Source organism: Macaca thibetana, chromosome 20 (assembly GCF_024542745.1).
Source record: "Macaca thibetana thibetana isolate TM-01 chromosome 20, ASM2454274v1, whole genome shotgun sequence".
Taxonomy (NCBI): domain Eukaryota; kingdom Metazoa; phylum Chordata; class Mammalia; order Primates; family Cercopithecidae; genus Macaca; species Macaca thibetana.
Genome location: NC_065597.1, coordinates 63870413 through 63883412, shown reverse-complemented (window position 1 = coordinate 63883412; position 13000 = coordinate 63870413). Strand labels below are relative to the sequence as shown.

The following is a 13000-nucleotide window of genomic DNA, read 5'->3' as shown; positions in this document are numbered from 1 at the left end:
AACCTTGGAGGTTTTATATAAACACAGTCAATTATACAGTCTAGAACATTATTTTATGGCAAGTTGACAACATACAGAGAAAAACTAAGTACAAATGCCAGTATCACTGTGTGTTAAGTGATAATGAGCTCCCTTATTACTTCATTTTTATACTCACATGGCACAAAATACAACACAAATAATGGGTGTCTTGAGAGTCAAAGGGTAATACAACTTTTTTGGATGGGCACGGTGACTCACGCCTATAATCTCAGCACTCTGAGAGGCTAAGGTGGGTGGATCACGAGGTCAGGAGATCAAGACCATCCTAGCTAACACAGTGAAACCCCGACTATACTAAAAATACAAAAAGTTAGCCGGGCGTGGTGGCAGGCACCTGTAGTCCGAGCTACTCGGGAGGCTGAGGCAGGAGAATGGTGTGAACTCGGGAGGCAGAGCTTGCAGTGAGCGGAGATGGAGCCACTACACTCTAGCCTGGGCGACAGAGCCCAGGCCATGCCTGGCCCCCTTTTTTTTTTTTTTGAGTCGGAGTCTCACTCTGGCCCAGGATGGAGTGCAGCGGCACCATCTCGGCTCACTGCAACCTCTGCTTCCCAGGTTTCAGCTATTCTCCTGCCTCAGGCTCCCAAGTAGCTGGGATTACAGGTGCCCACCACCACACCTTCCTAATTTTTGTCGTTTTGTTTTTTTTGGAGATGGAGTTTCACTCTTGTTGCCCAGCCTGGAGTGCAACAGCCCGATCTCGGTTCACTGCAACCTCCGCCTCCCGGGTTCAAGTGATTCTCCTGCCTCAGCCTCCCCAGTAGATGGGATTAGAGGCATGTGCCACCACGCCCAGCTGATTTTGTATTTTTAGTAGAGACAGGGTTTCTCCATGTTGGTCAGGCTGGTCTCGAACTCCTGACCTCAGGTGATCCGCCTGCCTCGGCCTCCCAAAGAGCTGGGATTACAGGCATGAGCCACTGCACCCAGCCATTTTTGTAGTTTTAGTAGAGACAAGGTTTCACCATGTTGGCCAGGGTGGTCTCGAACTCCTGACCTCAGGTGATCTGCCTGCCTTGCCTCCCAAAGTGCTGAGATTACAGGCGTGAGTCACCACACCTGGCCCAATAAAAATTGTTTTTTTTTTGTTTTTTTTTTTTTTTTTTGACAGGGAGTCTTACTCTGTTGCCCAGGCTGGAGTGCAGTGGCGCTATCTCGGCTCACTGCAAGCTCCGCCTCCCAGGTTCATGCCATTCTCTTGCCTCAGCCTCCCTAGTGGCTAGGACTACAGGTGCCTGTCACCTCGCCCAGCTAATTTTTTGGATTTTTAGCAGAGAAGGGGTTTCACCGTGTTAGCCACGATGGTCTCGATCTCCTGACCTCGTGATCCGTCCGCCTCGGTGTCCCAAAGTGCTGGGATTACAGGCGTAAACCACTGTGCCAGGCCTAAAACTTTTTAATAAAATAAAAAATAACTGTCCTCAGATATTTTTGAAAAGTGAAAGCCACTAACGCACCATGTGGGAGCAATGGCTACTTGCTAAAAATTGCTTCAATATTACACTGCCAAGTAAAAATTTATATAAATTCAAACCATCCATAACAGTAAGCATTAATTTAGCTTACCTCATCATCTGTACTTCATAGCATGTCCTCAATTTTTTATAACACTGACTAGCATTTTTCCCACTTATTATAGAGGAATATAATTTTATTTTTTCTTAAATGACCACCAATATCCCATTGAGATAAGGCTTGCTAACTTTTTAAAAATAAAAGTAGTAAGGTTAGAAAACAGAAAAAAGTTGACTGTCTCACCATTCAAAGGCAACCAGTCAATAATTCCATTCCATTTTATTTCCAGCATTTATTTACATAATGGTCATATCTTAAGCACAAGGATGTTTCCTGCTTCCCCCCAACTGCCACCACAATGCAAGTTCTATTCATAGTTACTATAAATTATGTAAATGTAAGTTTTCAGTGGTTGCAGAATGACCCAATTAAATGGATGGTTTATAATATTTTCAACAAGTCTATCACCAAATATATGGATTGTTTCCAAATTTCTCTGTGTTAGTTATTAAGTCATTAGGAACTCATCTTCTGTGTATTATGAGGAGAGGGGAAATTTCCTTTGTTGCGATACCATTTTAGACTTCAACAATTTGTATTTTAACAGGCTCCAAAAGCACTAAGTGGCCATCGTTTCCTTAAAAGTAATTTATAGCCGGGCGCGGTGGCTCACGCCTGTAATCCCAGCACTTTGGGAGGCCGAGGCGGGCGGATCACAAGGTCAGGAGATCGAGACCACGGTGAAACCCCGTCTCTACTAAAAATACAAAAAATTAGCCGGGCGCGGTTGTGGGCGCCTGTAGTCCCAGCTACTCGGGAGGCTGAGGCGGGAGAATGGCGTGAACCCGGGAGGCGGAGCTTGCAGTGAGCCGAGATCGCGCCACTGCACTCCAGCCTGGGCGACAGAGCGAGACTCCGTCTCAAAAAAAAAAAAAAAAAAAAAAAAAAAAAAAGTAATTTATAATGTCATTAAAGTTTACTATACCAAGTTTCTCTGTTTTTCTCTTTAGCTTCTCTTTCATACTTTTCAAGTGTCCTTTTGTCAACCATTCCAGTCAAATACCTGAAAACATTTAAAGAAAAAAAAGGAAACAATTATTCACGAATTACTCAGTGGAATTAGGAAAATGTGAAAATCGTCGAGGGGAATTTCAACTCCAGAAAATAGTTATTTTATGTGTGTGTGTGTGTGTCCATCTCAAAATATATGTATCAAAAATATCTATTTAAAAAAAAAAAAATATATATATATATATATATATATATTTTTTGAGACGGAGTTTCGCTCTTGTCATCCAGCTGGAGTGCAATGGCACAATCTCGGCTCACTGCAACCTCTGTCTCCCGGGTTCAAGTGATTCTCCTGCCTGAGCCTCCCGAGTAGCTGGGATTACAGGCATCCACCACCATGCCCGGCTAATTTTTGTACTTGTAGTAGAGACAGGGTTTCACTATGTTGACCAGGCTGGTCTCAAACTCCTCACCTCAGGTGATCCACCCGCCTCGGCCTCCCAAAGTGCTGGGATTACAGGCGTGAGTCACTGCGCCTGGCCATATTTTTTTTTTTTTTTTTGAGACAGGGTCTCGCTGTGTCGCCCAGGGTAGAGTGCAGCGGCGTGGTCTCAGCTCACTGCAACCTCTTCCTCCTGGGTCCAAGTGATTCTCCTGTCTCAGTCTCTCAAGCAGTTGGGATTACAGGCATGTGCCACCATGCCAGGCTAAGTTTTTGTATTTTCAGTAGAGACTGGGTTTCACCATGTTGGTCAGGCTGGTCTCGAACTCCTGACCTCAAGTGATCTGCCCACCTCAGCCTCCCAAAGTGCTGGGATTACAGGTGTGAGAGCCACCATGCCTGGCTAGAAAATAGTTAAAGGTACCACTGGTGGATGCTAAAATTATGGAAAGTGTAAGTGAAAAAGGATATTTACAGTCTCAAATTATCAGACAAAGTGGCCTGGTGTGGTGGTTCATGCCCATAATCCCAGCACTTTGGGAGGCCAAAGCAGGCGGATCACAAGGTAAAGAGTTCGAGACCAGCCTGACCAACATAGTGAAACCTCATCTCTACTAAAAATACAAAATAATTAGCCAGACGTGGTGGTGCATGCCTATAATCCCAGCCACTTGGGAGACTAAGGCAGGAGAATTGCTTGAACCCTGGAGGCAGAGGTTGCAATGAGCCAAGATCGCGCCACTGCACTCCAGCCTGGGCGATACAGTGAGACTCAGTCTCAAAAAAAAAAAAAAAAAAAAAAATAGAAAAGGAAAAACTAACCTTATAGTGGACAATCTTGACAGATGACACCTTAACCAAGTAATTATGACTAATTTCACCAGTAATAAGGAAGTTCTGATGAATGACTATGGTTATAAGATGTTAACATCAGGGCAGGATGAATGAAGGGAACTTTCTGTACTGTTTTTGCAATCATTCCGTAAATCTAAAATTATTTCAGAATATAGAAGGTTTTTGTTTGTTTTTTAAAGTAAATATAAGGTGGGCATGGTGGTGCAAGCATGTAGTCCCAGCTACTTGAGAGGCTGAGGTAGGAGGATCAGTTGAGCACAGGAGTTTGAAGCTACAGTGTGCTATGATCCCCCCTATAAATAGCCACTACGCTCCAGCCCGGGCAACACAGCAAGACCCTGTCTCTTAAAATAAATATAGTTTTATTTTTATTTTTATAGCAATGAGGGTCTCACTATATTGCCCTGGTTGTTCCTGAAGCCTGGGCTCAAATGATCCTTCCACCTTGGCCTCCCCAAAGTGCTAGGATTACAGGTATGAGCCACCATGCCTAGCCAAGTAAATTTAAAAATAAAATAACAAGTAAATGTAAATGTAGGTACTATAGAAAAGAGAAAAAACTGCAACAATGTTGTCTAGGCAAGTAAATCTTATTACTTGTCAAAATGAGATAATAATTTTAAATTAGTTCGTTAGTAACGCATACTTCCTTTGACTCAATCCAATTCAAAGCCCTCCTTTCCCTATAGCTTTCATCTGTGTTCTCCACATAGACATCTATAGTGCAGTGCACATAAGCATTTGCATGTAGAAACCCAGTGTGATGCCACCAAAACTTACAGCCCATCAGCAAAAAATATACACTGTCCTGAAACATAACATCATATGGCTGTGACACTTCAACCATAGAGACCTGGTGAAGGACCCCTGTTTAACAGCCTCTCTTAGGGTCTCTGTTGTGGAAATGTTCAGAAGTAACTGGCAAGATTACCAATTACCATTAGCCAGGTGTGGTTAATCACACCTGTATCCCAGCACTTTGGGAGGCAGAGGAGGGCAGAACACTCGACCCCAAGAGGTCAAGGCCAGCCTGGGCAATATGAAGAAACACCACCTCTACAAAAAACACAAAAATTAGCCAGGCCTGGGCCTGGTCGCATGCACCTGTAATCCCACCTACTTAGGAGGCTGAGGTGGAAGGACTGCTTGAGCCCAGGAGGTCGAGGCTGCAGTGAGCCAAAATCATGCCACTGCACTCCAGCCTTGGTAACAGAATAAGACCCTATCTCAAAAAAAAAAATTTAACTAGGCAAGATGATGGCAAGCCCTCTAGGTCCTCTGATGACACAGTTTGAAGAAATGGGTCTAATTTAGAGGAGCAATTAAAAATTTAGGACTTTTTAGTTATCAAGATTTGTCAATACTAAAATGCATTACTAAAAGCCAGCCAGTCATTTCATACCTAGGAAATTCCTATCATACGATCAAAAAATTATCTTAGCATTTTAGCTAGTCTACCTGTCTATTAAATCCATATACATTTAAGGAGCTAATGAATGAGGAAAAAACAGTTCTCCCATTCACCAGATTCAAGAGCTGGTTTTCATTATTCCCATGTATGTTATATGCAAAGCAGACTAAGATTTCCCATAATCTAGAGTTTTATGTTCATTTTTTATTTTTAAAAAATGTAAAAAGCTTTCAGAAACACATTTAACAATAGCAATAGTCACATTACAAAAACTACTACTTTTTTAAAAAAATTAAAGTAGAGACAGAGTCTCACTGTCTTGCCCAGGCTGGTTTCAAACTCTAGACCTCAAGTCAAGTGATCCTCCCACCTTAGCCTCTCAAAATGCTGGGATTAGAGGTGTGTTCCACCACACCAGGCCAAAAATCACTTCTTAACATCAGTATTACGTCTCAGTAATTTTATTTTTAATTTTTCTTGGGGGGACCCATTTTATCTCCTTTGTGTGACTGTATGAAAGTTTACAATGCCTAAAATTCATTCAATCAATTTAACTCTGTTATTTAACAAAAGATACAGACTTACATTATTTGTCCTCCAATGGTTGACTTGCCAGCATCTAAAAGTAACATCAACATGCAAACCATAGGTTAAAACCAAAAACCAATGGCTACATATGCAAGCAACAGTGCCCTTTAACATACATAATTAAATCTTCCATATGAATTTGTGGCATAAATCCTAGTTCATTACCCTTCTCCTTTTGAAAATGAGGCTCAAGGCTGGGCTCGGTGGCTCACGCCTGTAATTCCAGCACTTTGGGAGACCAGTGAGGGCAGATCACCTGAGGTCAGGAGTTCAAGACCAGCCTGGCCAACATGGTGAAACCTCATTTCTACTAAAAATACAAAAATTAGCTAGGCATGGTGGCGGCCACCTGTAATCCCAGCGACTTGGGAAGCTGAGGCAGAAAAATCGTGTGAACTTGGGAAACAGAGGTTGCAGTGAGCCGAGATCATACCATTGCACTCCGGCCTGGGCGACAAGAGCGAAACTCCGTCTCAAAAAAAAAAAAGAAAAAGAAAAAAAAAAAGAAACATTTAGAAATACTTTACTGATAAAGGAAAGAATTTTTTAACAGATTACTCCGAAGGCACAGCAGCAACTGACTATAAATTCCCCAGGAGTTTCAGAGAGCAAAAGCAGCTGAAGAACTGTGAACTACATTTAGGTGCTTTCACTTATAGCAAGTAAGGTATGTGCTCCTTTACACTTTTTTTTTTTCCTCCAAGACAGAATCTTGCTCCGTTGCCCAGAGTTGGAATGCAGTGGCGCTATCTTGGTTCACTGCAACCTTCACCTCCTGGGTTCAAGCAATTCTTCTGCCTCAGCCTCCAGAGTAGATGGGATTATAGGCTCATGTCGCCATACCTGGCTAATTTTTGTATTTTTAGTAGAGACAGGGTTTCACCATGTTGGCCAGGCTGGTCTTGAACTCCTGACCTCATGATCCACCCACCTTGGCCTCCCAAAGTGCTGGGATTACAGGCGTGAGCCACAGTGCTCAGTCGCTCCTTTACACTTTCAAAAGAGTTCTTGCTACTAAAAGAAGGAGTATGGTGTTTCATATTCGGGGGGAAGGCAGAGACAGTAGAAATGAAAGACATGTAATTCTGTATTTTTTTCTCACAATTCTGGGGATAGGTCATATAATCAGATAATATCTGAATAAATTAAATAAATTTGTTCTTGTTTTTTTTGCTAAACCAGCAACCTGGCAAGCAACCAGAAGTTACTCCAAATTATTGATTTCCTGCTTCACACAAAATTAAGATATCTGGTAAGGTCAATCACATTAAAATTAACAAAGTTAACTGAAGTTCATTAAAAAAGGGCACATTTTCTAAGATATTGATATTATCTATGCTGAACCACCATCAATGGTCAATAGACTAATTATATGTTACATACAATATACTGAGGTTTTTCTTCCAGCATCTATGCTATTACAGAATTATTCATTTGCCTAAACTTCAAGAAAAGTACTTGCATTTTTTTGCCAGCTAAAAAAAATCTAGCAAGTTAAAAATCAAGACATTTTCAATTAATTTGCTTCAGTTTCACTAAACATCTCCAAGTAGCTAAAAAGGATGTTCTATGTTTCATGTATCCAGTAACTTTAATTGCTATGACAGCAGCTTACCTACATGCCCAATGAATACTACATTTACATGCTCTTTCTTAGGAGCACCTGGTGGTGCAACCACAGACTTAGGTTTTGGGATCTCCTCTTCCTCCTCCATCATTTCATGGGCACTTTCCTCTGGCGGCCTTCCATCTCCCAAGGAACCAACCCCTGGCTCTGCTTCACTTATTTCTTCTTTGTGCTCCCATGATTCTTCTGGAGACATTTCTGTCTCTCCATTTTCTACTGAAGGAAGACATTTTAACTTAGTATTCTGAAAAAGATTTATAATCTATACTTTAAAATACACAAGCTTTAAAACAACAAATGGGACTGCATATGTAGTTCCATTTCCTAATGCCTAGTGACACATAAGCAGGAAAACCTCTTTCGTAACAGAAATGGGTGACAGCTTTCAAGGCAGACTCACTGCTGGTATCAGATCAGAGGGCACTGACTCACAGGCTGAGACTGCTATTTTAGCAAAGCTTCATTTTCATGAGGACAAACAAAATGTAAACAAGAGTCCTAACATTCCCAACAGCCTAGTTATTCCAGTGTTGAGACACCCTGATAGTAAGAAAAAAAGTAAAGTTTAAAATTGTGACACACGAAAAGTATGAAAGGATTTAGGAAATATTTTCTTTTTCCTCTTAAAGTAATAAAACTTTGGCATCAACTTTAATCACCCTGGGAACATGAAACCCTTAAGAATTAAGTTATAAAAAGGAAGAACATGTTTCACCAAAAAAACAGAACATGTGGCCTGGCATGGTGGCTCACACCTGTAATCCCAGCACTTTGGGAGGCCGAGGTGGGCAGATCACGAGGTCAGGAGTTCCAGACCAGCCTGACCAAGATGGTGAAACCCCATCTCTACTAAAAACAAAAAAATTGCCAGGCGTCGTGGCACGCGCTTGTAATCCCAGCTACTCAGGAAGCTGAGGCCGGAGAATCATTTGAAGCCGGGAGGCGGAGGTTGCAGTGAGCCGAGATCACACCACTGCACTCCAGCTTGGGCGACAGAGCGAGACTCCATCTCAAAAAAAGAAAACAGAACATGTACAGGTATTTAAATTGACTTTACCATTCCTCCACTCAATTTTATTTGCAATCACTAAGTTTATCAAGACAGTGTTAATGCCTAGTTTGTTCTACTTTCTAAATACTAACAGCAAAGACTCAATGTGACTTAAATGTAGGCATTACAATAATCATAACACATTTGCAACTTAAATCTTGAGAGTGAAAGAGTTTCATATTACTGTATTAATATGGTCAGAAATTTTCTTACCAATAGGTTCTGAAAGTTCCATGCTAACAGCTGAATTTGAACCTAGACAAGAGATTGAAATATAATATATATTTACAAAACAGTATCTAGCTTTATACAGCATAGACAACCTAATGTTTTCTCAAGTAGACTTTCAAAGAGAGCATCATTACCTTCACACAATGACTGTTCCTCTTGAGAGGATTCCACAGGTGCTGTTTAACAGAAATAAGTTCTGTTAAAAATTGATACTTATCCATCCATTTCACTTATCTTTTAATATGTAGTAAAAACAGAAGTTCAATAACACGACACAAGTCTCAATCAATAACCCCAGATCAATGGCAGCTAACTCAGGCCTTCAAATTAGAAGTCTCTGCTTAACCTACTTTTCAAAATTCTACTAATTACAGCTAATTTTGAAACATTTTCAGTAGTTTCAATGTATTCATAAAAACATGCTTATTCTTTTGATTTGCTTTATAAACTTTTTCTTCACAGATACTGTCAAAGTAATCTGCAGCTCAGCACTGATCAGATGTGCTCAACAAATACACATCTACTTCCCATGATTCTCTCTTGGTAAGGTAGCCCAAGAAAGCTGTGATTAGCTTTTTTTTTTTTTTTTTGAAACTCAGTTTCACTCTTGTTGTCCAGGCTAGAGTGCAATGAATGGCACCATCTCGGCTTACCACAGCCTCCACCTCCCTGGTTCAAGCGATTCTCCTGCCTCAGTCTCCTGAATAGCTGGGATTACAGGCACATGCCACCACGCCTGGCTAATTTTGTATTTTTAGTAGAGACGAGGTTTTGCCATGTTGGTCAGGCTGGTCTTGAACTACTGACCTCAGGTGATCCGCCCACCTCGGCCTCCCAAAGCGCTGGGATTACAGGTTTGAGCCACCGCGCCCGGCCTGTGATTAGCCCATTTAATATTCCATACTCATCAAAATTCCTGAATAAATTAGATACCTGTAAGATAAATGACATTTGTATAAAGTCCTGAAATACATATAAGCCATTTAAAAAACATCTGCAGAAAAGGTGATTCCAGTGATGCCAGTTTTTTCCTACACTAGAACTCTAAGACCAAGCAACAATCCAGTTTCCAGTTGCCACACTGCAAATTTATTTATGACATTACTGGAAGAGATGTGGAAGAAATACATACTAATAACCAAATATCTAAGTCTGCTTTTTGGATTTTAGTTTGTCAGATACAGACAAACCTAAATTATACTCCAATATGAATGTGCCCCTGCTTTAAACAATCTCTACCATAGAAAAAGACACCAAAGAATTAAATCATACGAATCATGCACAGCAAGTATGAAAAAATAATGAATTTGTAACCTGTAAAATCATTACCCGGAAAGGATCAATACCTGTAAGAGTCAAGAGAGAGTGTTTTGGGCCCAACCTTCAATAGCATCAAATGTTGAGTAAAGTAATTTCCTGTCCCTGATAGGTAAAGGACAACCAAATTGTTTTTCTATTTTTTAAGTGACAGGCTCAGATTGTCACTTAGGAAGATCTGTTTCTTGCAGCTTAAACTACATGAACTAGAGTGGGCAAGACCCCACAAGCAGGAAGACCCACATCACTACTACAAGAAAGCATGCCATGGGGACAACCAAGCAATACAACTGGAAGGGCAGGCGGGCTACACCTGACAGGAGGTGGGAGAAAGGGAGAGTACAAGGTCTCAGATGACCCCAAGCTGTGGAATGAGCAGGACATTAACAAACGGGGGGGAAACCCATTTGAACCTGGTTTGGAAGGAGACCCAAACTGTACTTCAAACACAATACAGATTTAACCTTTTTTTGCTTTTCCATTTTGAAGAAAAGTTTAAGGGTAAGGTAAGGAAAAATTACTCAATTTTCAGAGAAAGCCAGGCAGTACTGAGAGAATCAAGTTCACAGGCCACCCTAAGAAGGAGGTGACAGCATGGGGTACTCTCAAAGCCTGGAACTAAGCTGACTCCTAGGCTTAACTCCTGGCTTATGACAAGCTGTGAATGCATTTATTCCACTGAAATTGTGGGAATGATATACCATCTACCTGAGAGGACTGTTGAGGGGTTTATGGGAGGAAATGGGAGAATAATTTGTTTAGTGTCAGTTAAAGAACTCCTGGCATATTCAACAAATGTCAGTCTCCATCTGCTATGTAACTACTCCAACTCAATCCTATCAATATGTATTGAGTATCAGTCAGACACAGTGGCTCACACCTGTAATCCCAACACTTTGGGAGGCCAAGGCGGGGGGATCATTTGAGTTCGGGAGTTCAAGACCAGCCTGGCCAACATGGCAAAACCCTGTCTCTACTAAAAATACAAAAAAATTAGCCGAGTGTGGCGCACACCTGTAATCCCAGCTACTCGGGAGGCCGAGGCAGGAGGATCACTTGATCCCGGGAGGTGGAGGTTGCAGTGAGCCAAGATCACGTCACTGTACTCCAGCCTGGGCAACAAGAGTGAAACTCCATCTCAAAAAAAAAAATAAAAACTAATAAAAATGCGTGTGTGTGTGTGTGTACTGAGTATCTATTATGGGCCAGACAAGGATAAAAAGTACTCACGAATCCATATTGTGTAGGGGGTGGGTGGTGGTGGTAGCAATTTGCTTTAACTAATTTTTATTGAGCCCTATGTGCCGACTGCTAGCTCATCCCCACCAAAAGCCCTAGGAAACAGATCCTGTAATCACTACCATCTAACATACAGGCACATCAGAATCAACTGCAGGCATTTCCAAGTTATGCAAGTGCCATCTTCCCCTTCCTCAGATAGCCCCTGCTGAAAATCAGTATTCAAGTAAAGTAAGCTCTGGTGGACATACAGTTATGATGTACTGTATGTTAAAGCAGGAAAATGACTGGTATGGTGGGCTTCCTCACCACTCTCAAGCGTATCACTAACTGTAACAGCTTTTCAAAACAAAACTTACACCTGACCACTTAGTTCCTGGCACCAGCTATTAGATTTACAATACAGATGGCTCCTCAACTTACAATGGATTGTCAATTGCAAATGGGTTGGGCATGGTGGCTCACACCTGTAGTCCCAAACCTCTGGGAGTCCAAGGTGGGAGGATGGCAAGAGTTTGAGACCAGCCTGGGCAACATGGCAAAACCCCATCTGTACCAAAAAAAAATCTGTCAGGAGTGGTGGCACACGCCCAGAGTCCCAGCTGCTCGGGGGGCCGAGCCCGGGAGGTCAAGGTTGCAATGAGTAGTGATTGCACCACTGCACTCCAGCCTGGGCGGGACAGTGACACCCTGTCTTAAAAAATAAAAATAAAACCGATATATTTCTACCCTGTCTTCATTCATCCACAGTAAACCCTTACTTCTTCATTCTTCTCTGGTCTTATTCATGATGCATACAACATCCAGATTTTACTGGCTACTAATGAGCCTGGGCTTAGAATCTTCCCAGGTTGAACTGTTCATGGCTAGGAAATAGATGATTAGGGTGTAATTTCTCACATCCTGCATGGTTCACAGCTGCTAGTAAAAGAAGTTAGAACCCTCTCAAGGAATGAAATTAGAGTTTCAAATTTTCCAACGTTATCTCTATGTTTAGAAACACACCCTTATTAACTATTTAAAAATGGAACATTTTTTTGTAAGTGGAAAAGCTTTTCAGAGTTTACCACTGAGTGCAACTGCCATGCCCCAAATTAAAAGGAAAAACTAAGTTTGAGACCAGCCTGGGCAACATGGCAAAACCCCATCTCTGCAAAAAATATGTATGTATAAAAATTAGGCTGGACATGGTGGTTCATGCTTGTAGTCCCAGCTACTTAGGAAGCTGAGGCAAGAGAATTGCTTGAGCCCGGGTAGCAGAGGTCGCAGTGAGCCAAGATTGTACCACTGCACTCTAGCCTGGGTGAAAGAATGAGACCCTGTCTCGGCCAGGCGCAGTGGCTCAAGCCTGTAATCCCAGCACTTTGTTGGGAGGCCGAGACAGGCGGATCACGAGGTCAGGAGATCGAGATCATTCTGGCTAACACGGTGAAACCCCGTCTCTACTAAAAAATACAAAAAACTAGCCGGGCGAGGTGGCGGGCGCCTGTAGTCCCAGCTACTCAGGAGGCTGAGGCAGGAGAATGGCGTAAACCCGGGAGGCGGAGCTTGCAGTGAGCTGAGATCTGGCCACTGCACTCCAGCCTGAGCGACAGAGCGAGACTCCGTCTCAAAAAAAAAAAAAAAAAAAAATGAATGAGACCCTGTCTCAAAAAAAAGAGGAAAAATTAG

The 13000-nt window shown here is 42.0% G+C and overlaps 1 protein-coding gene across 3 annotated transcripts in view; it reads right to left on the bottom strand.

Moving 5' to 3' along the window:
• GSPT1 (G1 to S phase transition 1) overlaps nucleotides 1-13000 on the bottom strand; it is a 49737-nt gene that overhangs the window by 22118 nt on the left and 14619 nt on the right. The window contains exons 1-6 of one of the 3 annotated variants that reach the window (XM_050774091.1): nucleotides 11753-12857; nucleotides 8908-8949; nucleotides 8756-8797; nucleotides 7480-7707; nucleotides 5862-5895; nucleotides 2543-2620 (exon numbers count right to left, since the gene is read on the bottom strand). In XM_050774091.1, coding sequence (XP_050630048.1) covers nucleotides 2543-2620; nucleotides 5862-5895; nucleotides 7480-7707; nucleotides 8756-8797; nucleotides 8908-8949; nucleotides 11753-11879 — 551 coding nt within the window. In that variant the 5' untranslated portion in view covers nucleotides 11880-12857. Of the gene's footprint in view, nucleotides 1-2542; nucleotides 2621-5861; nucleotides 5896-7479; nucleotides 7708-8755; nucleotides 8798-8907; nucleotides 8950-11752; nucleotides 12858-13000 lie in introns of those variants that run through there. The other 2 variants (XM_050774090.1, XM_050774089.1) reach the window with 2 other exon arrangements.